The sequence below is a fragment of the Myodes glareolus genome, chromosome 2 (assembly GCF_982192425.1).
Source record: "Myodes glareolus chromosome 2, mMyoGla1.1, whole genome shotgun sequence".
Taxonomy (NCBI): Eukaryota; Metazoa; Chordata; class Mammalia; order Rodentia; family Cricetidae; genus Myodes; species Myodes glareolus.
In genome coordinates, this window is record NC_142027.1 from 130,792,076 (window position 1) to 130,819,925 (window position 27,850).

At 53.1% G+C, this 27,850-nt stretch overlaps 1 protein-coding gene and 1 long non-coding RNA gene across 8 annotated transcripts in view; one reads left to right on the plus strand and one right to left on the minus strand.

Moving 5' to 3' along the window:
* Positions 1–27,850, minus strand: part of Kiaa1671 (KIAA1671 ortholog) — a 138,842-nt gene that overhangs the window by 30,219 nt on the left and 80,773 nt on the right. The window contains exon 1 of one of the 7 annotated variants that reach the window (XM_048450332.3): positions 19,544–20,359. The exons of the other annotated variants lie outside the window; for them this stretch is intronic. Within the exon in view, the coding sequence (XP_048306289.3) occupies positions 19,544–19,825 (282 nt within the window). The 5' untranslated portion in view covers positions 19,826–20,359. Of the gene's footprint in view, positions 1–19,543; positions 20,360–27,850 lie in introns of those variants that run through there. 7 annotated transcript variants of the gene reach the window in all.
* Positions 20,465–21,460, plus strand: LOC125410690 (uncharacterized). Its single transcript, XR_007235163.3, has 2 exons — positions 20,465–20,600; positions 21,203–21,460. It is a non-coding gene; the product is annotated as an uncharacterized LOC125410690 (long non-coding RNA).

Sequence of the window (27,850 nt, forward strand, 5' to 3'; positions counted from 1 at the left end):
ACAGTGATGTGGAAGTGTAAGCTAATAAATCCTTTCCTCCCCAGATGCTTTTGGTTATGGCATTATCTACACAGCAACAGAAAGCAAACCAGACAAGGTTTGAACCCTAGACACCTGCCTGCCAGTAGACCCCACATGAGTCAATTGGTGTCCTCGAGCCTCACTTTACTCCTCTGCAAAATGGGGCTAGTAGTAGAACTGACTTCCTGTTGGGAAGACCAAGAAACATCTACTTCATGTGTGGGACTCTGCACCTCCTGGGGGAGGGAGGGCAGGAGAATAGTAGGGGGGGGGGGAAGAGAATTTTCCAACATGCTCTGTAATGTAAACACTGTTACACACCACAGTGTAGATAGGAATCCAAGATTCAGACAGGTTAATTCACTTGCCCAAGGCCACAGAACTCACAAGCAACAGAACTGCAGTAAACTCCAAAATGCCCTGCTGTCGAGACTCAGAGTGGACATCGTGGGGACGTGGCATGCCTGTGCTGGGGCACAGGACAGTCACGGCAGATGATGGTGTCTGGACCCAGGCAGCACCTAGCGGAGGAGGGCTGGAGGCGCGTGAATGGACCCCAGCATCTCCCAGGGCACCAGCCACTTGAGGTCATTTCATGCAGGGTGGAGCAGGATATGCAGGGGAAGCGTTCACAGTGCCCTGGTGGCTCCCTTCACAGTGGACATTCCCATAATGGACAGGCCTCCCTTCCAACCAAGGACAGCTCGAACCCCAAGTCTTTCCTCTGCCAGCAGAACTGGTGACCACAGGGCTCCAATCGACCCATCTAACCCTTTACACCACCTGGGTGTCTACCAGATGTGTGCCAGAGGCAGGGGGATTCCTGTCGTAACCACTGTTGCCCCTGCATCTTGACCTGGGTGTGGACCAGGAAAGCATGAGAAGATGCAGATGGGCCTCAGGACAGGACACAGGCAGCCTGTTTCCCACCGTCACGACAGTACTCCACAGACCGCATGGCACCCCACATCCTTACACTGTATTGTCCAGCAAGGAGAGCCAACACTCCCAGGGCAGCCAAACCGTACTCAGCTCATTATTTATTAGAAAAAGAAAAGAAAAGAAAAAGAAAGGAAGGAAAGAAGGAAGGAAGGAAGAAAGAGAAAGAAAGAGGAAGGAAGGAAGGAAGGAAGGAAGGAAGGAAGGAAGGAAGGAAGGAAGGAAGGAAGGAGAACATGAAGTCAGGAGGAAGACAAGGTAGGGGTGACTGGGGAAGGAATGGAGGATTTGGGGTACATCCAAGATAAAGTGTATAAAACTGTCAAAGCGTAAATAGAAGACGTTTTGGAAAAGCAACTGTGACAGACCTCCCTGCCTGTGTCTGAAGGGTGTTCTAGACTTCATATCCACTGTCCCCTTGCAGGGTGACACTCTGCTCACCTCAGATCTCATGGACCCAAAAGACACTTCAAAGAGAGACCCTCAGGAAGCTGACCCAGGCAAAGGGAAGGTGCTAAGCACCCACGGTACACGTTGCCTGCTTGCCCTCCTGAGTGCCCGACTGCTAATGTAACCCAGGGGTAAAGTATTCTCATAAATCAGAACACCCACCCCTGAGGACTTCCTGTTGCTAGGCAACCAGGATCTGCTGCAGTGCGCATGCCCCTCCCCAGGGTTTTTCGTGTGGGTGGTGTGCCATGGTGGTGCAGATGAGGAGGGTCTAGCCCAGAGCTTGCTTGGTCTCCAAAAGCTGCCTACCATGCACCCACCATGCCTTTCCCACCCCACTATTCTTAGATAGGAAAACTTGGGGCCCAAGAAGAGAACATGAGTCTCACCCTGGGCCACAGAGCTGTGCAGAGCGGAGCTGTGGTCTGGGTCATGCCCAGACAACCACAAGCACAGGCGTGGCAGGATTGCCTCAGAACCTGCATCTAAATGAGAGCCCTGGGCCACACGCATGGGAAAATGGAAACCCAGTTTTACACACTATCTCTTTAAATAACTACCATCTCCAGATGGCTCCAGAGAGACTGGGGCAGCTATAAAGGAGGCACCCCAAAAATCTCAAGAGTCAAATTTAGTTTTAAGGTTGGCTATTTTTTTCCCTTACAATACTGAGGATAGAACCCAAGGCCTATAACATACTGGGGGGAGTGCGCTCCCCACGGAGTCACACCCAGTTCGAGTTACTGTAAAATATGAATCTAGATCTAGCCACAAAACACAGTTTAAAAAGAAAAGACCTCATCTTGCCCAGGCTGGCCTGGAACTATCTATGTATCCCAGGATGGCCCAGAACTACTGACCTGCAGGTGCTGGGATTGCAGGTGCACATAGCCAGGCGTGGCTCCCACCCCACCTAGAAGAACCCCGAGTTTCCATTTACAACTGTCAGAAACCACCAAGATGCAGGGATAGTTTACTCCCGGAGCCCTGGACACCCTAGGAAAGGCTTGCAGGAGAAGGCCACCATTGTAACTTCCACACATCGCCATAGACAGTCTATAGCAACTGCAGGGCAATGCGTGGAAGCAACACGGAGCACAGGCGTGGATTCCCACGGTGCTATCTGCTCAGCCTCCCACGGCTGCCATTACACACAGATTAAACCCCCAGCCATCACCCAGTCCTACCAAGACTTGTTTACTTCTCCCAATGCCCTGTCTCATACACCAATCCATGACTGTATATGGTGAATTCCGATATGTCCCCACGATCACACTGTGTGGAGCAGGGTGGGACTCAACCTTGTCATCTTGCATTACAGTGTCCTTGCTGGGCCAGTAAGTACACAGCCTTCTGAGACAGACACCCGGGCAGGGACATCAAGGGAGGTCCTGGGCTAGCCGTCCACGTTTCTCCCAGGGCAGCTGAACTTTACCAGTGGGGAAGACCCTCTGCATAGGAAGGCAGCCACGTGACACAGTCTGTGACATCAGCAGAGCACCCAGATAAACTGTGACTGGATTCTCAACCAGACACTCTGAAACAACTGCAGGGTCTTGTTCATGGGAATGTGTCACACACAGTGGCTCTGTCTGGCATTCTGATGGCCCCCAGCTCTTCTCATCCACCAACCCCTGGCCATAAGCACAGCCCCCCACAGCATAGTCTCACTAGCAGTCCCCATGCTGAAATGTTCTTCCTCCCCCAGATGACTCCACTGCTCCATCCCCACCGAGCTTTCCAGGCCCTCTGTGGCCACATTTTTGCCTTCTCTTTTTCCTGTTGTCTACTGACTCCCCTCCCAGCCCCAGGAAGAAGGTAAAGGCATTTGTTAGCAGGAATGACCCTGCTATCTATCTGCTCTCGCCTATGCACCCTGGAGACGGACATGGATAAGGCTGCTCCTGCAGAGGACGAGGCTGTGCAGCGTACTCAAGGCCACACTGCAAGCAGGCAGTAGAGTCAGCATTCAAGGCCAAGCCTGTCTCTGGTTGGAGGTTTTTCCTCCATCCCCATCATACATGCCCTTCCACTTCCTAGAGTCTCCTCAGCAATCAGAGCTCCCCCAGAAGTCAGCAGCTGGCTGAGCCTCCATCTTTCCCCAGGCCCTTGCAGGGCCAGCCAGAGAGGGGTCTTGACACACCACCCTGGGATCTCTGATCCCTTCTGGTGTCATTAGGAAGCAGAGGTGTGTGGATTCTATCTCAGAGGCAAGTGACAAGCTGCACAGGTCAAGAGAGCTCAAGGACTGGATTAGGAGCTGATACGGGTGAGCAGAGAGTGGACAGGGTGGGAGGAAAGACATGAGGGGGGTGGACACAGGCCTGAGCACCCTCACTGATGTCTGGATTTCTCTGCCACAGAGTGATCATCTCACCTCTGAGAATGACAGAAGAAAATAAATGAAGGAAGACACAGAGCTCAGGGGCTGTGCATGTCTGACCTGGTCCCTGACAAGCCAGGGAGAACAGGGTAGACCTCAACCACAGGCTGGCCCTGCCACGAGGAAGCAAGGTTGGACCTCCTCTGAGTAATCCTAACAAGCTAGGCAATAAGGATCTCACTGGGACCATTGCCCTGGGTGAGGTCATATGACTTGCCCTAGCCAATGAAACTCAAGTGGAGGTGATGCCACTTATTTCCAAGAAGAAACTGTCTCAGTTCCTGCATATTTCTGTCAATCATGTGGCTATGAATTTCTCCAGGCAAGCTGTTCTCTCAGCCGTGACACAGGACACAGTCACAACCACTGCCCGTGCACAGGGTACCCAAGAAGCTTGTTTCTGTTTTGAGCTGCTAAAGCTTGGGGGATGTTTGTCACTGGGCCACACACCAGTCTTAACTGACAGGTACAAAGCAGTGTCTGAGACAAGGACTTAGAAAACAAGTCAGTATGTACTGAATGTGGACCTAGCCATCCACTGGCACATGTAAGGCCAGGAGCTTCTCAGGGAAACAGGGTTGAGTTTTAGACCCAGCTGTGGTAGATGAGGCGTTTTAGCTCGGCAGCCTTAGGCAGAAGTCACTCAGCCTCTCCCACATATATTCTTCACTGTTAGAAACTGGGGAGGTCCTTGTAGGAGGATAAGTGTCCCAGGAAATAGCAGACAGGATTTCCCTTGCTTTGAACACTTAAGACAGACGAGAGAGTTAATACCTGTCACAGAGCAGAAAGAAAACAGAAACAGAAACAGAAAAATTGACCAGCTGGCTCCATGTCATGGCTCATGGCTCACAGGTGGCCAGGCACCCTTAGTGGATGTCCCTGTCCGTTCTTCTGTCCCCCTGCTTCTGTGATTCAGTTACTGGGTATGGTCACATCCTCAGAGACACAGGTCGGGAAACGCAGCAATGGGGAGCAACTCTATGGACCATTATCAAAGTTCCATTCATCTCTCAATGTTGGCACACAAATGAGGGCAGGGACCAGGGGTACAAATGGGGCAGTGGGGGCAGAAGCTGAAACTTGGTTTTCTCTGGCCTCATAGAGGGCTTCTGCCAGACCCACGGAGATAGGTCAGGCTCACCCCAGACACACTCATCTCTTCTACTCTGTGGGGATGGGATCAGAAATACCAAGCTTGGCTTGGAGCAGATGTGGGGACTCAGAGACAGCCAGACTCCAGTCCACTGCCATGTGGTCTGGGTGATCCATGGCTCTGGGCCTTGATGTCTACCTGGGAGAGACTGTATGAGAAAGTGTGAAAGGCAGCATGAAAAGCCACAGCACAGGGCAGACACGCCAGGGACTCATGGTCCCTCCCCATCACATGGCTCCTGTACTCTGAGCACAGGATGACCATAGAGCCCGCAGCTCTGGAATGGCTCTGAGGCTTTGCTATGAGTCCCACCAAGACTCTACAGTCTGCCTGCTGTGTGACTTTGGGTAGGTCACTTGGCCCCTCTGAGCCTGTCCAGTGGTGTGATAACAGGTAGAATTAAAAACCACCAGAGCACCGTGAAGTGTTGGGCACACGGTGGACAATCAATACGTACTAGCCGCCATCATCTTGGCTGTGCTGTGGCCGCTGTCTGACTCTCCTTGGGAAACTCGGAGGGCAAAGTGAAAAGGATGCTGCCCCGGAAGGAAATGCTCTGTCCTCTTCCGGCTTTGACACCTGTCAGACAGCCGCTGCCACTTCCACAACATCTAAAAGGGCTTATTTCCCCAATTAAGAGGCGCTAATTAGTCACACGTCTGGCATTGATACTTTAGCCTGGAGAGTGGGAAGGAAATCTGAACAGTGTGAAGACAGCAGGAAAAACAGGCGGCAGCCGCTGCTACTTGAGTCGCCCACAGCCATCCCCGCAGCGGAAGGCACCGGACGCAGAGGCTGCATCCTTCAAAGCCACAGCAGTCAGTCCAAGACCCTCCTGCAGCCGCTGCACCACTGGGATCCTCACAAGCAAATACCGTGTGTAGTCAGGGTGTGGCAAGGGATGCTCCCCAGGGCTGGGGTGGCACCTATCAGGTGGGGCAGGCTAGCCAGGATCAGAAGGTGTTTGGTGAATGATGCCCCAGCATGCCAGAGTCACCCTGGCTTTGGACCTCTCTACCAACCTATATATGCGTTTGTGTGTCTGACCTAGGAAGAGACTGAGGCAGGAGGCTGGGGATGTAGCTCGGCTGGTAGACTGAGGCAGGAAGCTGGGGATGTAGCTCAGCTGGTAGACTGCTTTGCTCAATACACTCAAAGCCCTGAGCTCCAATGTGAACCACATACACTGAATGTGGTGCACAGAGCATGCCTGAGTCCCCAGTGCCCCAGAGGTGGAAGCAGGTGTGGAGTCCAAGGTCATCCTCCTCAGAGAAATGAGTTCAGGCCCAGAGTGAAAGTCTAAGATAGGGGAGAGGGAGGGGAGGGAGGAAGAGGGGAGGATCACGTAAGCTGGTAGGAATGTGAGCTAGGATGTATACCCTCACCCACCACACTGCCTGGCTGTCTCCCCTCTCTGAGCCCGGGACCCCCAAGGCCCCTCACTCCCAGGGTCTCTGTGCTGGGGACAGAACAGTCCTTCAAGTGCCTTGGTCGGTCATAGCACAGACAGTGAACTGCTGGCTCTAGGGTCCCTGGACATGATTCTGCTTCAACAAACTGATCATACTAAGGACGAATTTGCCAACCTTGAGAAACAACAAAGGGACCGACCTTGTGCAGTCACGTGGCTACAGAGCACCCCTGTCTGCTTCTTGCCTCTCTCTCAGCATGGGGAGATAGGTCCCACCCTCACGGCTCTCCCTTCAGCCCCTAAGAGTGGTAAACACATCTGACTGCCAGGCCGTATGGCAGTCTCACTAATTAAACTCTATAGGTTTGCTTGATTCAGAAAACCTTCACTCACTTATGACGGAGGCCACCCGGGCCCAGGCACAAGCCTCACAGTTCATTTGGCACAGTTCAATTCCAAATAGGGGTCTACTAAAAAAGGGGTCGTGTGACTCTGGCTGAGTCACCTCATTCTCTGGGCCTCAGTTTGCCCAGAGAGATGGCAGAAGTTTTCTCTTCTGTAATCTTGGGGCCCTTTCGGGCCTCCTACCTTGTCTATTCTGAGAATGCATGAAACACGCAACTGCACAGATATTTCCCTCTACCCAGTGAGAGCAGGGAAGGGCATGTGTAAGGTTTACTTCATACAGCTTGCAGAACAGGCTTTCGGTGGACTCCAGTGAGCTAGCTAAGAACAGGAACGGTAGCCAGGAGCATCTCCTACAGTGTTACACAAGACAGCCTGCACAGCCAGACACATTTGCACTCTGGGTTTGTTTCATTTTGGTTTGCTTTTGAGACATGTCTTGCTAAACGACCCAGTCTGGCCCCACACTTGGAATCCTCCTGCATCAGCATCCCAGGTGCTGAAAGCACAGGTGAGTGCCACCACACTCAGGGCCAATACAGATTACCAAATCCTGCATCTTGGATGCAGGTGTCTACCCACATTAGCAACCTTGGAAAAGGACACCTCACCGTGAGTAGGCAATCACTGCCACTGCCGCAGGACATGCCCACTCAAGTCAGTGGACACAACTCCAGCAGCTTCCTCCACTAAGGTCTCAGGAGCATAGAGAGCTTCCGGCAGTCTCCAGAAGAGCCGGTGCAGAGCTGTAGAATTAAAGGTTCTGAGATGTCCTGCATTAAAATGAAGGCTTAAATGAGTGGTTCTTTAAAGGCCCTTTTCTGCTATTCTTTTTGGATGGATAGCTTTCCACAGACCAAGGGCTCCAGCAAAGACTTATGGGAAAGTTCCATATGAGAAAATTGAAGGGGGCTAACTGTGACAGCAATGCTCAATTGAGACACTCAGTGTGGGAGGGGTCCCTTTCTACCCCTGATACCCTGAGGGAAAACTGGAAAAGACTGTCTTAGACTCTCACTCCCCTAGGAGATCCCTTCACACCCATCTCCTGTGTCTCCCTGACAACTTTCAGAGGCATCTCGTGGATGAGGAGGTGAAGGACAGGATTTGCCCACAGGGTATCAGGCTGCCTATGTGGGACTTGATCCTGGATCAGTCTTTACACTGGAGTGCACTCAGCCTGCGTTGCCACCCTAGGGGGTTCAGGATGCACCAAGAACCAGAACCTTGTACAGCAGCAGCCGCCTGCTCCAGTCCCAGACCAGCCTGGGCAGTTGGAAAAGCCACCATGCCCCTAACACTGCCAGGGATCCTTGGGCCACTCTTGGTGACTTGCAAATGAAGAGAGCAGAGCTTGCCCTGAACCCTCCCTCCTGCCTGTGTCTTGTGGAGTTACATGGATTAAAGGCCGTGGGATGCAGGCAGGAGCTAGAACGTGTGTTTCCTTTGCAAAGTAAAGACACAACCGTCTCCCTCCCCACCATCACTATATTGCCATAGTAGCGGTGTTGGGGGGCACTTTCCAGACACCTTGGATCATCATCTTTAGGGCACTCCTATGTGATCCTGCAGCCACTCTTTTCAATGAGGACGAGAAGGCAAAGCAGGCCAGATCAACCTGCTGAAGGTTGCAGAGCTGCAACTCAAACCTGCACCCATGCTCACGGTCTGAGATGTGAGGTGAGGCTGTCAAGTTGCTCCTCGATATCAGGGAGAAGGTACTGTCCCTACTCCCCAGACCTTCCCAAGGATAGGCAAAGCAGGACCTTGGATCATTGAGAGGAAGGGCCCACTCCACCCCGTGCTGACTGCTTTCCTGAGGTGACATCAGCTCTGGCTGGTGTGAAGGGTTTTTCACCTGCCTGGCCACAGAGTCAGCCAGTCAGAGGTCTGAATGGTGACTTCATTGACTGTGTCTTGGGTATGAATAGCCTGGAACCAGCTGCCCAGCCCCAGAGAAAGAAAACCTGACACCAAGTTGGAAGCAGTAGGGACCTACTGGGCCCAGAACGGTGGGCACCACCTCAAACCTGGGTTTTCTTTATGCCTGACTGAGCGAAGTGGTATCTCAAAATAGTTTTAATTTGAATTTCCTTGATGACTAGGGATATTGAAAAATAGTTACTGGCCATTTATCTGTCTGTCTGTAAGTCCTCCTTTCCCTCTTCTTCTTTTGAAAATTGCCTCTTCAGGGGGCTGGAGAGATGGCTCAGTGGTTAAGAGCATTGCCTGCTCTTCCAAAGGTCCTGAGTTCAATTCCCGGCAACCACATGGTGGCTCACAACCATCTGTAATGAGGTCTGGTGCCCTCTTCTGGCCTGTAGGCATATACACAGACAGAATATTGTATACATAATAAATAAATAAATATTTTAAAAAAAAAGAAAATTGCCTCTTCAATTCGGTAGCCCATTTATTGATTGGCAGTTTTATCTCCTTGGCATGACATTATATCAATAACGCTGTAAATTCTGAATATTTGCTCCGTGTCTGAAGTGTGACTGGTGAAACTTTTCTCCCATGCCGTGGGCTGTCTACCCTGCTGGTAGTTCCTTTGCTGGGCAGACACCCTCTTCTCATGCGGCCCCATCTGTTGGCACTTAGTCCCTGTGATGTTGATGTTCTGCTCAGAAAGTTCCCACCAACCCTAGCGTCTTGAAGAGTGTTCCTGTGGGGTTTTTTCTAGGTTTCCAATGCTTTTGATTCACTTCAAATTCATTTTTGTACAATGTAAAACAAAACCCACAGATATAATTTCGTTCTTCTCCAGGTGGATATCCAGCTTTTCCAGCAAGTTTATTGACTTTTTCCCCCTATATATATTTGCCTCTTTTGTCAAATCATGTGAGTACAGCTGTGTCGGTTTATTTCCAGGTCCTGTGCTCTGTCCTACTGGTCTACCCGTCTATTTTTATGCCCGTACCAGGCCGCCTTTGTCACTATAGCTCTGTAGTATAATTTGAAGTCAGATACTGCTGACACCTCCATTCTGACTCCTAAGGATTGCTGTGCCTATTGTGGTCTCCCCTGGTTCTGGATGAATTCTTGCACTGTATTGTTTTTTTTCTTAAATCTGTGAAACAAGACACTGGAATTCAGATAGGTATTTCATCAAATCTGTGGATCAATTTTGGTAGTAAAGCCATTTTTACAACGTTACTTCCACTGGTCGGGAAGCATGTGGGTCTTTCTATCATTTAGTATTGTATTTTATTTCCCTTTTCAGCGCTGTGAAGTTTTCAACGTAGGGGCCTTTCTCTTCTTCATTTAGGCATATTCCTACATAATGAATTTCTGGAGTTATTTTGTCTTTCTCTGAGAGTACACTAACTTTACTGTGTTTGTTGGGTAGGAGAGTTTTCTACCAGATTCTGTAGAACATCCAGCAGGCGGTGAGGAATAAAGTCTGGGCCTGTCCAAAGCCTTGGGTCTCGAGGGCTAGAGAGAGCGGCCAGGGACCCTTCGTTTAAGCCCCTCATGTCTTCCAATGGCCTGCCTGATGGAGGGATGGCTGGCAGTGTGTTGTGGTGTTTCCACTTCCCGCTTCCTCTTTTCACTCTGGAAAGGTTCTTTAAGGGGCATCCTAGTCTGGGCTTGGTGGGAGGTATAGGTGGGACCTGGAGGGCCCCTCTCTTTTCCAATCCTTCAACCGCATGCTCCTCACATCCTACATGGTGGACACTGTAGGCCTCAGAACCTGTTTCCCCAGGAGGAGCCCAGACATCCGCGAAGTTGTGACTTCTCGCCCTCCTAGCCAATGGCCTTGTGTCTACCCAAAAGGACTGTCCCTCTTCTTCAGCAATCTGCCTGTGTGGAGTTCTGAAGTAACCAGCTAGGTGATCTCAGCATGGAAGCACAGTTCATTCATTTAAAGACAGCTCCACAGTGGCCTGGCAGGAGGGAGGGGGTGTGTGGCAGCTGCTCGCACACCCCAGCTGAGCAGCAGACAGTCGGGGAATGCACAGCTCAGTTCACATTCTCCTTTCCTTTTTATCCAGTCTACGGCCCCAGCCACTACATCCAGGATGGAACTCTCTTCTCAGTCAATCCTCTGTGGAAGCCCCTCCCATACACCCCCTGGGTATGCTTCACAAAAGTCCCCAACTGTTGTTAGTCCAGCCAAGCTGGCCACTGCATCTTCTTGGGCTCTGCCTCACCAACCACATTTCCAGGAGGAAGGCACCATTCCTTCGAACCCCAGTCCTACACAGGACAATCTGCAATTTCATTCATTCATTCACTATCATTTTCTAAGTGATATCACAGGAGTGGCCAACACTTCTCCAAACTGCTCTGTGGTCCACCGAAAACAACAGAAAGTCAGGTGTGGTGACACCAATGAGCGCCTGTCATCTTAGCTCCTGGAAGGAGCGGCAGGAGGATCGAGCCTGGTCTGCATAGCATGCTGCAGATCAACTCCAAGAAATAAGTAAGGAATTCCTAGACAGAACTGGGAGAAGGGACGGAAGCAGCTGTGACCAGAGCAGGGGTAAGGCCACCACATCCTCTGTCCATTCGCTCACTCGGCTCCAAATTGTTTGTGGATGGCCTGTTTGTGGCGGGGATAGCGGTACCTCCTGCACCGATGTCACCTGTGACCTGTCTCCTTCCCTGATGGAACTCCAGGACCTCAAATCACGTTGTGGCCTCATCAAAACTCGTGGCCTCAAACCTTGTGGCCTAAAGCCAGAGCATTCCCCTTCCAGAAATGGGAGCATCCTCATCTGTAGATCTTGCTACACAGGCACCTTCTGAGACCCAGCCAGCACTGTACACTGTGTTCTGTGGGGCTCTAAGAGGCCCTACCTGCTCCCATCCCTCTCCTACGGGCTCATCTCTACTCCTGAGCACAGAAGAGACCTCCAGTATGGGCTCAGACACATCTGCCACCACTCTGCCCCAGCTGGGTATAGGAATTCTATTGTTTAACTGGCCTGCTGCCCTTCCTCATAGGCAGGACTGGAAGAGCCCTGTAAGCACACGCTGATCATCAGACAGTCAGGGAGGAATGGGAAGGCGGTAGAGAGAACAGGTGGTCCTTGCTCTTCACTTTTCTCCTGGCCTGGATGCTGAGAGTGGGCCGTTCTGCTGGTCAAAGAGTACTTTCTAAGTAGGTTGAGCCTTGAGATGCCAAGGGGCCTCTGTCCTGTGTGTTGTTGTTAAGGGGTGTGTGAGGAGCCTTGCAAAGGCCTAGAGAAGTGCAAGGTCAGAGCCTGGGAGAGGGGTGCAGGGTAGGTAAAGCCCCATGGGAGTGACACCTGGCTCTCAGCATTCATACACGCTGGGTCCATGCTGGCAGCTCAAACTCTCCACTCAGAACCAAGGTTGCCTTTACAGATGGGGAAACTGCCTGTCACTGTGGCCCCAACAGAGCAAGGGGACTCATATAGTATGCTATGGGGACACCGGTGGCACCACTGCCATCCTCCATGTTGTGATAAGTGCATCTCAAGGAAACTGAGGCAGACATGACCATAGTGACAAAGGCAGGATCAAACAGAACTGAGTGAAAGGAGAACCAGGCCCTGAACCCAATTTAACTGGTTCTACCTGCACCCCACTTTCTCTCAACCAAGAAAGTCAGCAGGAAACACCAGATCAGTGCTTATAAAACAAAAACACTTCTACATTTCTTCACAAACTTTGTTTTCTTTTCTTTCCTCCTTTTTTTTTCTTTTGAGGCAGTGCCTCAGCTATCCCAGGCTAGCCCCAAATTCATTAGAGCCAAGAATGACTGAACCCATGTAAGTGCTGGGATGACAGGCTCATGACACCACACCCAGTCTGTGCAGTGCTGGGAATCGAACTCTGGGCTTGGAGCATGTCTAGACAAGCACACTCAAGCCACTGAGCCACATCCCAGCCCAGACTCCACAACTCCGAGTCCTTGTAACATCTGCTTGCAGTATCTTCCTTTCTAGGGGCAGACCAGAGGGCAGGAGACAAGCCACTCCTCTAAGGTTCTCCTGTGTGGTGCCTCCCACATACATGATGAATGTATGAGCTAAACAGGATGATGAGAACTTTGGATCCAAGCAATGCACTCGCCCAAGCAACAGGACACTGCTAACTCTTAAAGGACAGTTCAGCACAGACTGGGGGCACAGCCTTCTTCACAAGCAAGAACCCGAGAGCTAAGAAACATATCCATGGGGCTGAAAAGAAGGCTCAGTAGTTAAGAGTACTGATGCTCTTTCAGAAGACCTGGGTTCAATTGCCAGCACCCACATGGCAGCTTACAACTGTCTGTAACTCCTGTTTCAGGGGATCCAACACCCTCATACAGACATAACTGCAGGCAAAACACCAATGTAGACAAAATAAAAATAAATATTTTTTAAAAAAGAAAGGCATCCACTAAAATGGACCCTGGGGGTCTAAGTGAGAAGTTTCTACCTGCTGCCTCGTACCTAATAAATAGCCTCATCAACTGTTTCCAGATCAAGGAGGACATGTGTTTGATGAATGACTACCTCAGGGTTTCTCTCAAGGTTGGAGTCCAGCTTTGGCCAAGGTAAAGTCTCACTTGCAGCCTGGGAACCTACTTTAGGGCACATTCTCCCAGCCTTGGAGGAGCCAGCTTCCTAGTGGCAGGTGACCAGAGGTTTCCAATCCCTGCCCTGTGGGTCTCTCTGTAAGGTTGTTCCAGGATTCTCAGGGCATGGCAGACCTTCTGCAGGCTAACTGCTCCATACAGAGGGTGGGGAGGGGGAGCTGGGAGTGTACAGGAGCTCATCTCAGCCTTGATGTGGAATCCCTGGGCTGCCCGGTCACTGCCTGCCAGTGTTTGGCTACACTGTGACAATATGGAAGGACAGTCAAGACAGCAGCAACCCTTTCTGGAAGCCCTGCTACATGCAGGACACAGTCCCAAGCATGCACAACCTCGATGTACGTCACCTCAAGCACAGCTTCAGAGGGAGGTGGGGGCCCCACTTCACAGGAGAGGAACCACAGAAGCCACCTATTTCTTCAGCAGGAGGCAGAACCAGGATTCAGTCAGTGCCCAGACCCCAGTTCCCCGGCACTGCAGGGCTGGCTGTCCCACCCGAGGTAGATGGGAAGCTCCTAGGAGCCCGGTGACTGAACGGTGTGTTTGTTACCTGAGAGAGCGACCTCAGCGAGGCCCTGTCACAGCCCGCAGTTTCAGACTGTCATGGGAGGGTCTGTGTACAAAGTGGTTCGCTTACCTCACACTCAGGAGGCAGACAGCCCGGGCCATATAATCTTTAATCACCTACTCCCGGGGACACGACTCTGACAGCCAGTTCATGTCCCCTAAAGCTCCCAGAGCCTCCCAAAGCTGTGCCACCAGCCAGGGACCAAGGGCTCAGACACACGAGTTCACACTCAATACCTACTAGTACCATTCTTAAAAATTAGATTAGAAATTTAAATCAAATTATTCGAGAGATAATCACTTGCTTTTGCCATTCCTCCCAGCTGGCTTACTGTGCTGCTAAGGCTTGCCCCCGAGAGTCCTGATGACGGGTCTGGATCACCACATTCACACTGTCGAGTGCTAGGGATTGTACACAGTAGGCCAGGACTCTACCAACTGCTAAAATCCTAACCTTTGTTTTGGCTTTTTGAAGCAGGGTCTCATGTAGAACATGGTTAGCCTTGAGTTCCTTATATAGCCAAGGATAAACTTGAACTCCTGATCCTCCTGCCTCTACCCCCTGAGTAGCAGGATTAAAAGTGTGAGACATCATGACTAGAAATCTGTGACCAGCTTGTCATCATTTACATCTGTGTGTACTGTGAAAATATTACAGAACACAACATTTTCCAGCCAGTGTTCAGTGGCCGTGGCTCCAGGACACTGCAGTGATTACACCACGGGAATGGGCAGTGTGCTTTCAGAACAAGGCACACACAGCACCGAGACCAACCTAGCCACCGAGCCACTCCCATGGCTTCTTCACGCTGCCCAAACACAAGGCTCCCTAGACAGGAACATTCCAGACTTCCTTCCTGATATGCCTAGCTTCCTGCAGAGGAAGCAACAGGCTTTGTCTGAATAAAACATCTGTGGAGTTGTTGAAGGAGGAAGTGAGAGCCCCAGAGGCCTCGGACACAGGCCACCCCATTGCAGCCTTCCCACAGCCCCAAATGGGAGGCCCAAGTGTCCAGACAGGCGGTAGGTAATGGAGTTCGCAGACCAGGGCCCAGCGCCGGGGTGCTAACAGTGCTCGCTAGAACCATGAGGACCCATGAGGACCGGTCCATTTCTTTAAGGCGAAGCGACAGAGGCTGATGTTTGTTTGGGAGAGGAAAGGGAAAAAAAGAAAGGAAGGAAGCCGTTCAGAAGCCAAGTGGAGGGAGAGTGGACTTCGCCGTGTTTTCTCACTTGTTCCTGTGTTTTCCACATGGAAAATGAACACACCCCTCTTTGGGGGCAGGGAGATCAGCAGAGGCCAGCCTAGCAGCTCCCAGGGGAGCAGCCAAGTCCTTTGTCTACCCCAGTGTAGCTCCAGAGGCACCTGCTCTGGGGCCCAGCCTTGGGCCCCTCTGGATCCACAAAGGGACCATTGTTCTCTAACAAGTGACATCATTCTGCCGCCAGGACGGGTGAAAAGAGACCTGAGGTTGGGAGGGGCCTAGCCAGTAGAAAACTGTCTGTCTTGCCCGCCCATGGACAAGTGACATCATGCCAGCACTGGGGTGCAGCTGGAAGCCTGGATACCTGGCAGGGGGCTCTGGGTGGGCAGTGAAAGGAGAGGGAGGTGGGGAACATGGCTGAATGGACACCTCTGCCGGGCCAGTATTCAAGAGAAATGCAAACACCTTGACAGTAGACGCTCAAGAGATGCAATGTGCCCATACCTGGTACATAGAAGGCCCTCAAAAGAAGATGCAATAACCATGCTAAGAACACAGGGGGTGCTTAATAAGTAAATAACTAATCCTGTTCTCATCCAACATGCCACAGAGGCCCACGGCGATGGCTGCACTCTCTGGTCTCACACCCTCATGGGCACTCTCAAGCCTATGTGGCCAGGCCCTGTCCACCTCCTTGTCGTCCTGGTGATCCTGCCTACCCTGTTACAGCCACCCTGGCCCTCTGTGGCTCTTCTAGTACACCAGGCTCAGCCAGGCCTTGCAACGCTCCTGCCTCGGGTCTCCTTGGAGCACTGGACATTACCTCATGACTCCTTAGCGATCCTGCTGTCCCCTGCTGTCCCTGCTGTTCCCTGGAGCCCCTTGCATTTCTTTTAGAGCCAGAATAATGAGAGAGTTCACCCACTTCCTAGCTTGTTTGTTTCTGGTAGCCCTGAGGGGCAGAGACCACGCAGGCACCTGGCCCTGAGGAGTAGGATCTTCTCTGGCGCCTGCTCACCTGCCTCTCCCAGGACAGACCCCAGACTACCCATGTCCGAAGGCCCAGTCTCTCATTCTCCTTGGGCCTTGCTTTACTCCAGGGCAGAAGCAAGAACTGAGGGTGGAAGGGAAGCAGGGTCAGACCACAGGGCAAGAAGTCATAGCTTCCTGGGCCAGGTGAGGCAGGGTGATGACCTGGCCCTCGGGCTGCTGGATTGACTGTACTGGACAGTGAAGGACCTGTTGTGGTGGCTAGGACAGTGACCCCAGGGAGACATGTGTGTCTATCCTACACAACACTTGGAGCCTCATTCAGAAATAAAGGTCTCCACAGATCGATTAGAATAAGGGGTTGGAGGCAGGGTCACCCTAGGTTATCGGGGTGGCCTGGAAGTGTCCAAACTGAAGGGATGCCACCACAGCTAAGGGCACCTTGAGCAAAGGTGGCAGGGTCCAGACCTGTGGGCACTTGACTGGAGAAGTACTCCGGAAGGGGCTGGCTCTGCACTGAGATGTGGGCAGAGGGGCTGTCTCCATGCCATCCACAGTGTGATGGGTGCTGACAGGATACCCACAGACCAGCAAACACTTTGCATCTTACCTGAGCATCTTACACCAGCTTATGTGTGCATCTTACCTGAGGATCTCAGGTTTTGGTACCCATGAGGGTTCCAGAAGCCATCCTCATAGCCAGGAAGGGATGGCATGTACAGCAGGGATTCTTAAAGCAGGAGGTGGGCTCAACCCACCCTCAGGCAAGTCACAGGGGAATCCAGGTCACAGATGGGAAGGGTGAGGAAGTAAGGGCAGTGTGACCTGGCTAAGGTCATTAGTCAGCCCCTGGGAGTCTACTTCAGACGTGTGCAGCACGCACAGGTCTCCTAGCCAGCCCCCTCCACCACAGACAACACACACACATCACAGATACAACACACACAAACACATCACACACCCCCACACATATCACAGACACACACCACATACACATATCCACACACAAACACACCACACATATACACCACAGACACACCACACACACACATATATATCATAGACACATACCCACACACATCACACACACACACACACACATACATCACAGACATACACCACACACACACACACACACACACACACACACACACACACACACGCTTCTGGCTTTCCCTCCTCACGTCCAGGCTTCCTGAGACTGACACTGTCTCTGCTTCTGTGTCCCCCAAGCCCCCATTCTGTCCCTCCCACCCCCAGTTCTCTGGGCCTCTAACATTTGCAGCCTCCTTTCCCTGGCACAGTGACCCTTCCTGCCTCCTGGGGCCTGGACAAAGTATTGTTTTATTTTCTTCCTTTCTTATCTGGGACAGCTAGAAGCCGGCTAGCAGTCAAAGACTTCCAGGCTGGCTGGGGACATTTCCAGTCAATCTGCAGCAGATCCTCCTGCAAACACAGCCCGAGGCCCTTTTCTGGCAGAACAGAGCTGAGGAAGATTGAGATAAAACCTGTAGGAGGAGGACCAATGCCCACAGCCCCACCCCTCCTGCCTACAGCTCTGAGGCGTCAGGAAGCACCCACCCATAAGACAAATATTTAAGTGAAGTCCTGAGTGAAAGGGGTGTGTGTTCAGATTCTCCAGTTGGAAGCCTCTGAAGGCAGTTTGGGAGAAAGGACTTGGTTGTCACGCACCTGAGCCACGCGAAGCCCGGGTGTCACACCCCTGGTTTCAGTGTGCCTTGTCCACCCAGAATCCCTTTCTCAAAGGTGAGAAGGAAGGAGGACAGGGGGCACTGGCCCGCCCAAGGTCAGCATCTGGGAGGAGGTGAGCTGGGACACCCTCAGCACACAGTAGGACACCTTGGCACCCAACAGATTTACAAGTGCTTACCCACTGTGTACCAGCAGGCTGCTGGTGGCTCACTCTGCCTCAGAACAAGGGCAGGCTCCCCTCACAGGACAGAGGGAAACTAAGATCTAAGAATGGGTTGAACCAGCCATGCCTGCCACACAGCAGAGGCCAAGCATCAGTGGGAGGGACCAGGAAGCCCACACTAATTCGGTGTGGCCGCGTATTTATACTGCTGGGGGTTCCTCTGTGACAGTGAGGGGCCTGAACTCTATATCAGTCACTCATTCACTTGGGAGGCCACCAGGCTTGCCTCTGTATGAACATGCTCCACAGGCACAGAGATTTGAGGCAGTATCCAAAGTTACACAGTACCTGAAAGATTGGGACAGAGGGCAGGGAACAGAGCCAGTGTCCCCGAGAGAATCCTGGGAAGCAGGGCACAGAGGAATGGTCAGGGTCAGAGGAAAACAAAGATGGAAAAACTGAGACATAGAGAAAGAAAGAGATTGTCTTCCTTCCTTATGTCAAGTAGTACCTTTCAGGGGATGGGTGGGGCTCTGTCTTATGAACTCAAGACCTGAAAGAGTTTAGACCCCATACAAGGAAACGCCCATGACCAACCTCCTGCGTGGCTTCTGGCCTGGGCGAGCCCCTGCCTAGTTTCTCTGTGCCTCAGGTCAGTGGAGGAGAGTTGAATCCCTGCCTCTCTGGGGCAGTTGTGAACTCTGGGGGACCACACTGTGAGGAGGTTCCACTCAGGATTCCCTCGCCCAACACTGGTCCCCTCATGGCCACTGGTTCGGGAGACACAAGGAGCTAGCTGAGCCCCGTGCCTGGTCTCATACGCTCCTGAGAACTGGGTCAGCTGAGCCCAGGGCAGAGGCCAGCTCTCTGAAGACACATGGCCCTCTAGGTAAGTTCAATCCTGGTTAGTGACGTGATGAGTGTCCCCAAAGTTATCAAAGATCCAAGAAACCTCTTATCTCCCAGCCAGACCTCCCTCACCTTGCTGGACACGCCATGCCAACACCCTTCCTTCCCCAGGCCTGCCTGACACCACCTGCTCAGCTTCCATTTCCCAGGTCTCATGGGCCTGAAAGGAGACAGCATGGAACCCGGTAGCTGGGCCTGAGCACCCAACCCTCACCAAGCCTGAGTTCCCAGGCCAGCACGACAAACCACGGCCCCCCTAAGGCTCTCCCCCTCAGAAAACACTCAAGATCTCACTTTTGTTCAATGGCAAACAGACAACAGCCAAGACCACTTGGTCACCCTGGGAGGGCATGGGGAGAGCGAGCGAGCAGGTGTCAAGTAAGCTTGCCTAAAAATAGAGATGTGAGCATGTGTTGTGGGGGCTGCAGTGTCCCCAAGCAGCCCTGTTCACAGACAAGAAGCCTTGAGTTGATTCCCCATTAGCAACAAGGAGCGGGTATTGCACCTCCAGGGTGGCCAACCCAGCCTTCTACTTCCCATCAGGGTTCTGGGGCCACTCTCACTGACAGGGAAAAAGTCCTTCCCTGCCTGCTGCTGCAAGTCAGCCCCTCCCAGGAGTCCAAAGGGACCTTCCCAGGGTAGCCCTGCTATTTTAAACCACACACATCCCCAGCTTACAAGATCAGGGGCCTCGGAGTCCTGCTGCCTCTTTCTGAGGGATGAGAACCTCTGTTGGCTGCGAACGGAGAAGCGACGGAAGGATTCTCGACTCCGAGACGCCAGGTGTCGGAAGGAGGAGGTACGCTTAAATGGGGTGCGGCCAGCATTCTCCCCACTCCGCTCAGTGCCCACCGTGGCTGTCACAGCGTGCAGGGCCTCTTGAAAGGATCGTCTCACTGTGCCCACCCACTGAGTCATGTGTGACTGGGCCACTGAGAGTTTGTCACCCAGGTAATCCATGTGGCCAGCCTGGAGGAGGGGGCAGGCAGAGGCAGTCAGGAGACCAGCGCTGCCAGGGTCCTGGTCCCTCTGTCAGTGGTAGCCGTCCTTGGGAAGAAGTTCTGGGCTTCCACGGAAAACCCGGTAAACCTGGCAGAGCACGTCAGCCCCAGTAAAGTAAACATGGCCCAACAAGCATCCCCGGTCACAAAAAAAAAAAACAAAAAACGGGGACAGTGACAGGTCAGCAACGGGTCACCAGCAAGAGCATCAAGTTAGCCAATCAGGACGTCCACTTCTAGTCGCCAGGGCCAATGCTGCTGGATTCAAGGAGCAGGTGGCTATGAGAAGCAGGGCAAGGGGGCTGGCACCCCAAACTCTCTTCCCTCCACAAAGGTAGACCTCTCATGCACACCTGGGAGCCGCCATCCACACAGACTGCCTGTCCCAGGCAGGTTCTTCTCACCTGAACCGGGCGGATCTACAGTCCTCAAGTCAGACTTAACCCGAAGCTGAATCTGATGACCAGCAGGCAGCGCACTCACTTCCGGAGGGAGGCAGCCACCCGGCCTGGGTCCCCTGGCCCGGCAGCCCAGAATGACATCAGCTCTGTCTTGGCGAGGGGCGCCGTCCCAAGAATGCAGGAGGGGCCTCCGGAGGTGGCTGCCTGGGAGCGGGCGTTAGCCCGTCAACTCGCTCGCTCGCTGTCCCTCGGGGACCTCATGTGCCAGACTGCCTACCCACCGCAGTCGGCACTGTGCAGAAGTGCTGCTGCTGGGCGTGCGGCTGTGTGCAAGTGAGTGTGCGCGCATGTAGGGGCCTGTGCGTAGGAGGCGCGGCTGCCCCGGGGAAGTGGAGGGGTGCTGGATCTGGCTGCGTGCGCCTCTGGGGCTTCAGGTGGAGTCTGAGGACCTGTGGCTGGCTGTCGATCTGTCTCCCTCTCCTGGTAGCCTTCTGCTTCCTCTCCCTGCATCTGACTTACACTTGCTGAGCTCCGGGATAAACTCCCTCCACAAGCCCCTCCCCTCGTATCCTCTCAGTTGCCCTTGCTGCCTCTCCAGGAGGGCGGGGATGCAGAGGACTGGCCCTGAGTTCCCCCAGAAGGATGGATCTGGGTCTGAGGTGCCTGCATTTTGGTACAGGCAGGGTTACCATGGCAACTTGGGGGCATAGCATCTGCCCCTTCCCCACACTGGGCACAGGAATCACGGGGATGATTCATGTGTTCAAGAAATCACATGAGCTCATTGGGTTTAACCCTTAAGGGACGGAGCATGGTTGGGGAGGGGGGCGGTTATAAAATAGAAGAGGGTGAAGACTGGACAGGGTGGGGCATCAGTGCAGTGGGATTCTGGACCCTCCTGTCAGGATCTATACCCCTCTCCGTCCCTTCTACAGGTGAGGAAGTGCCAGCTCCGAGAGATGGATTCACTTGTCGGAGGTCACACAGCAAGAAGGTTATCAAGATTTGCTTGGAACGGCTCCCTCTGCACTGCTGTGTGCAGATCTGACCCAAACCTGGCCCACCGTGAGGGCTCAAAAACATTGACTTTTCAAATGCCAGGCCAAATTCAAGGTCGAAATCACATCGCAACTGCCTGGTGCGATCTCTGCGCCACCCCTCGCTCTGTCCTGAGTAAATATTTGCTCTCTAGACGCCAGCCTTGCCAACACAAGTTTATCTCAAAGGCCTCTCTGATGGCGTGTGCAGACCGAAGGTCTAGAATCCCACATTCTCCTTCGTCCAGCTTTCCGCTCCTCATGCCAAGCCTCAGGGGCCCAGCATCTCTCATTCACTCAGTAGTGAGATTGCGTGCACCTCCCCTGGCCCAGGCACATGGCCATGTGGTATTCTCGAGGGTCACAGGGACCTACCATGGCTACTGATTGACACTACATCTCCTAAATCTGATGACTCTTCAAAACTCTTCTTCAAGGGGTGACTGAGGCCCAGAGAGCTGAGGCACATACAGGGTTGTGTGTGGAGGGCTACCTCTCAGAGGACCCCCGAGGATTCCCGTTTATTCTTACACTGGGAGTACCCCTCCCACAGTCTAGCAGGGCTGATCCCCGAGCTCAGCACAGTAAGGATGGCTCTCCTGGTGGCTCTGGGGCATGCCAGTGGCAGACATGTTGGATGCTCAGGTGGAGTCATAGAAAGGCCCACAGGGAAGAGACCAGGGTTCCATGCTAGCACCACGGCTGGCCACTGGATGGAGACAGGTACCCATCCCCAGGACAAGAACAAGATAGGACAAGAACCCTGGCCGACTTCCTGAATCTCTCTCATGAAGACATGAAGCTTAGCTACTCAGCCAAGCTGCCCTCAGGCTCCTGGCCAGGATCTGGTGCACAGGGAACTGCGGGTGAAGAGAAGTTGGCTCACCACAGAGGGAGGGCCTCTGACTGAGGTGAGACTATGTGTCCAGCAGGTGAGATGACACCCCAGCCTGCATCCCTGCATGTAGACGAGGAAGCATCCCAGAGGAGGCCGGTCCCCACCTCCATCTGTGCCTGGCTCCATACCCCTAAAGGCTGCTGCACCTACAGTCGGGGCTTCTGGCCTCCACACGGAATTCACAACAAACCCCTGCCTCCCCAGGTACCTAGGGATATGTAGGGGCAGGAGGGGACAGATTGTGGCTGCTGACCCCACAGTTCATGAAGGACACCATGTAAGATATCGGCCTCAGAAGGGAGAACACACAGCAGCTGGATGCTACCATTGAGTCCTCCCTGGCTGTCCTGGAACTCACTCTATAGACCAGGCTGGCCTTGAACTCACGGAGATCCACCTGACTCTGCCTCCTGAGTGCTGGGATCAAAGATGTGTGCCACCACCGCCTGGTTGTCATAAAGTGTTCAAGTAGGAACAAGAAGTCAGGTGCTCAGCCAAGAGAGGTAGATAGGCTGGTGGCTGGGGGCTGGGGGCTGGGGGTTGCGGATCCAAGGGTGGAGGAGGGCTCCGTCACACTGACCTTACCTTTTCCAGTATTGATTCTCTTTCTTCATGGGATTTTGCTTTGATTTTTAAAAATATGCTCATTTAAAATATCATTTATCTAGTTCTGTTGTTTCCTGGCATCACGAGCCTTACCCCAGCCCCTCCACAGGTTGAATCAGTTGTGTGCCCCTGAACAAGTAACTGAATCTCTGATTTCTTTCACAGAAGAAACCACCGAGCGTATGCTTGTCATGGATGCGATTGGTTCACTCTCTTCCGGCCCCTACTTCTAGAGGATGCACTTGGCCTTCTGCCCATGATCCCAGTTATGCCATCCCTAGAACACTGTCTGACTCAGAGCTATACACAGGGGCTCACCCCAATGACTAGCCAGAGGAGAACTCAAAACCCAGGCTCCCTGTATGCAAGCAATCTAAGCCAGACACACTAGAGGCAGGACTCAGCAGACACCTCTGTGTCCTCACTTCTGTCCCTGCTCCAGTCTGTGGCCCGGCCTCCTCCACGCTTCACTAGAGAGTTAGCCACCAGCATACAGATCCCTACCTATTTCTGCATACACACACCATCATCACTGTCCACTGAGCACCAGCTGTGGGCAAATACCAGAGCACCCTGTCCCATTCCATGTATCACAACACCAGCGGGTAACGGTGCCATTGTAACGCAACACTGTGTGACACCACAGTGTTACGTCATTACATCATCATACACACCACCATGTTGTCTCACTGTCACACCTCACAGATGGACAGTGCAGGGCAAGGAGAAGTGGCATGACCAGCCCAGTGTCACACAGCTGTAAGTGGTGGAGCTGCCACATGGCGCAGGGAACACAGCAGACCCCAGCATACAGCCTCCTTCGGAGAGAGAAGCAGAAGACAGTGGGGAGCCAGATGCCTGCTGCTCTCTCTGGCTTCCAGTGGTACCACGTGCTCCAGGAGCGGGGCTATAAAAAGCGTCACTCCTGAATCTGGGGCAGCACAGGCGTGCCCCCAGAGGGCTGCTTCTGCAAATGCTATTCTCTCCAGGAAACTCTGGGGACACCGCAGGCATCATGAAAGCAAACCTTCCCGGCACAAGGAATTTGCAGAACGGGGAGCTGTGCGGACCCAGAAGGGACTGGGGGTGCCAACCACAGTGTGAGGTGGGGCAGAGAGCCCACAGGTCTCAAGAAGGGAAGATTTTGCCATTCATTCACTCAACAAACACTCCCTGAACAGTTGGATATTCTACAAGCATCGAGCTGACATAGAGCAGCTCAACCTATCTCTCTGAATCTGAAGTAGTAAAGAAAAAGGGGCCCCTATAGGTCACCTCAAGTCTGGGCAGCACCACTCCTTCCCAAATCTGGCTCAAGCATACACCCTCAAAATTGCCTGGTTTAATGGAAGAAAATGCCAAAAGGAACAGCAGATGTGTCTGTGACCCCAGAGCCAGGGGCTGATGCAGAACTAGGGACAGAAATAGAGACACGGAGCCCAAACGAGAAGCACACTGCTGGGCGAAGAGGAAAGGCTATAGTGAGGGGGAGGGAAATCCAGGAGGGGTTCAGATGGATGAATAGGAGTGCTTCCGGTACTGAATGGGGAATGGCCAGCAAGTGCGGCCATATTTCAGTCTTGACTCTGGGAGGCTTGCACACCACATCCACTCATCTATCCCTTCCTAGAGTTAAAGCTGCCTTCTCTTCTCCCTCCTAGACTTGCTCTGTCTCACAGCCTGAGGCTGCTTCCCACTCTGCCCAGGAGGTCTCACTCTCTCTCCTCACCCAGGCTAAGGAAGCAGACTATTACTGTGCTGATAAGAAAGCTGTAATCAAACGTAAAGCCTTTCTCAAGGGTGTTCACGGTGGGCGTGGGAGCTGAGTCTCATTTCAGGTAACCCTCAGAGCAACAGCGCTGAGCTAGTCCTTCCCAGTCAAGCAGGGCGGTGAGGTGAGGAGAGAGAGCTCTGGTGAGTGGGACTTGAGGCTCAATTCCAGGCCCCTCTGGTTCTCATACCTTCACTGCCTCTTTCCCTTCCAGGGCAAGTGTCAGAAGTCACACATCTTATTAGACCTTCCAAAGGGCCCATCTGTCCCCAAGTCCTTTTTATGACTGTGGTCACTGGCTCCCTGTGAAGCCAGTCAGGAGCTATCCCCTAGCCCCCCCTTACCCGCCCCTCCCCCTTACTCACCCCTCCCCCTTACCTGCCCCTCCCCCTTACCTGCCTCTCTCCCTTACCTGCCCCCCTTACCAGTCCCTCCCCCTTACCCATCGCCCCACCCCTGTCCAGCTAACCGCCTGGAGATGAATCCCCAGGTCCACCCGAGGAAGGTGCGTGAAGCCGGAGAAGACCGTTTCCTTCCCCCCCGGATGGAGCTTTGTGTAGGCCTGACCCATAACTCGGAGTCTCTTCCAGACCAGCTCACTTAGGCTCAGTCCCTGCTCCCTCAAGAGAGGCTGTGAGGATGTGTGACTTGCTTGGGAGCATCCCTGCCAATATAAGCCAGCACCACATAAAATAGCAACGGAGGAGAGGGGAGTCAGCCTTGGACCCAACACTCAGGGAGTGGAGGCAAGAGGATCAGGACTTCAGAGTCATCCTTGGTTACATGGGGAGTTTGAGGCCAGCCTGGGCTAATGTGGTGGGGCTAAGCAAACCCAGAGGGTTTGCCCTAACACAAAGCAAGTCCTCCAGGAGGTGGGGGGTCCCAAGAGATTGTCACTAGTCTAGTCTTAGCTCATCATCTTGTTCACACACCTCCCGAGACCCTAGACACCATCTCAGAGACAGGCACACATGCAATGCTGTCCTGGGCCCCATGGAAACTGCGTTGGATGGCTACTCCATGTGGCAGATGCCTGTGGCCCACACTTTGATAACCTATGACTCCTCTCATCCACGCATCTCCTCCTTGCTCTGGACACACTGGACAAGCCTCCATCTTAGGACACGCCACACCATCCATGCCCTTTCTCCTCCATACGTATGCCATGCTGTTCCCTCTGCCTGGGACACCCTTCCGCCCCGTTCACTCCTGGTCCAAGATCAGTATGTGCTGTCTAGACACCCCTCCTCTGAGAAGCCTCCCTCAAACCACTAAGCATACTGGGCCATGACTCAGTTTACCAACTAGTTGCTGAGTCCAGTTGGGCTGCATCTGGCTCACCCAGCACCCTCACAGGCCCTCCCCATGCCAACCATGTAAACAGGAACAACTGAGGACTGGGCCAGCACACAGAGCCCCCAGCATCCCTAGGCCAGTTTCCATAGCAACAGGAAAAGAATTCTGATAAGGGGGAAGCTACAGCATCTTGGCCTCCACCTTCAAGTCCACCCAAGTTATTTATAACCAAGCTGAGCACGTGGCCACTTCCTTGTGTTGATTTATTCACGTTCTCCAGCCGTCATTTCGGAGGCACGCTGTTAATTAACTTGGGTGAGGGAGGGGATCACCCAGAAAGGAGAGCTTTCGAGAAACAAGCAGAGGCGTGCACCATCAGGCTTCAGTGGAAAGCAGCATTTCCCCCCACTGTTGAGAGCTGGGGTGTGGCCTTGTTGTGGGGATGCTCCCTCACTGGGGAGCCCAGCACAGATGAGGTCTTCAAACGCAGCCCACCTGCCCTCTGTGAACTGCACACCAGTCTTCTGTCCACCCGCAACAGGATGTCAGGGTTTTAAGTCAGTGAAGAAGGACCCACAGGCAGGACTGCGGGAGACACCTGGCCCCTGGGGATGGCACTGATTTCTGAGCTGTGAGTTCACCACACTTAGCTGAGCTGCCCCAGAGTAGCTCCCCAAAATCTTAGGGTCACAGTGAAGAAGCTGGACCGATGGATGCAGCCAGGTGATCCCGGGTGCAGACCCACCGACTAGGAGCGCAGACGGCTGGAGCTGTGACAGCAGCTCGCTGCAGAAGGTGTGGCCAGCCCCGTTCTCACCAGCCTTCCTGGCAGATCTGCCTGTCTGCTTCGCTGTCACACAACACCTGAGGCCGGGAGGCTTGCAGGGAAAGGGAGATCACAGTCCACCATTCCAGAGCAAGGCGCTGGCATCTGGTGAGTCTTTCCATTGCTGGTGGCTGATGCTGTGACTGGGGTTCACGAAGGAACACTGTGCTCCCATGGGGGATGGGGCATCTCTTCCCTGCCCCATACTTTTGTTTCCTGCCCAAGTTAAAGGAAATCACAGCACAGCCCCAGGGGATAAACAGAGTGTGCCCAGTGAAACCAGGAAATAGTGAGGAAACCACACCAGTTTATTGTGGGTGCCTGCAGCTGCCGGACCCTCAAGCTGCAATGCGAAGAGAAATGGCTGGACCCCAGGGCACACCCTCTTCTTCCCCATTATCTGGTTACTGGATCTGTACAGACCTGGCTCTGCCTCAAGAGATCCTCAAACTGAGTGCCCTGCCTGGCTCACAGAGCTACCACTGGCCCTCAGGGTCTTTGCTGCATGGCCTGGGGTAAGTGGCCTGCCTTCTCTGTTTGTTTGTGCTCGGTAAAGAGAATAAAAATGACCTCTCACCTCATGTGAGGAAAACACTTATGTGAACCACACAGATGAGAAAACAAGCAGGAAGTGGAGGCTGGAGGATGCCCATTTGGTGCCAGTCTGAGTATGAGACCTATGTTCTGCCCACCCTTAGTAGCCACAGCTCAACTGAGAAGGAGGTAATGGGCACTCTGGTGCCTGGTACCCAACCCCATCATTTAATCATGTCTCCCCTGGCCTTGCCGTTCTCCTCATAGCTGATGAGGACGTTCTCCTATGCCAGGTTTCTGTAGCGCTCCACTCCTCTGAGCCACCCTCTCCCCAAACACACACACACACACACACACACACACACACACACACACACACACACACACACACACCAAAATAGAAGCCCTTCCAGAACCCCCCATACCTCAGGGCAAAGTGAGCTGTCAATTCCCCCACTATTGGGACCCTCAGCACCCCCTATCCACTGCAACTCCCCACGGGCTTGCAACCATCTTGCTCCCAAGTCTGCAATTCCCGACCCACCTAATCAGAGAATTTGACCCCAGGCTCTGCCACCCTGGACATGCCTTCACCTGCCACATCCTGCCTCGCTG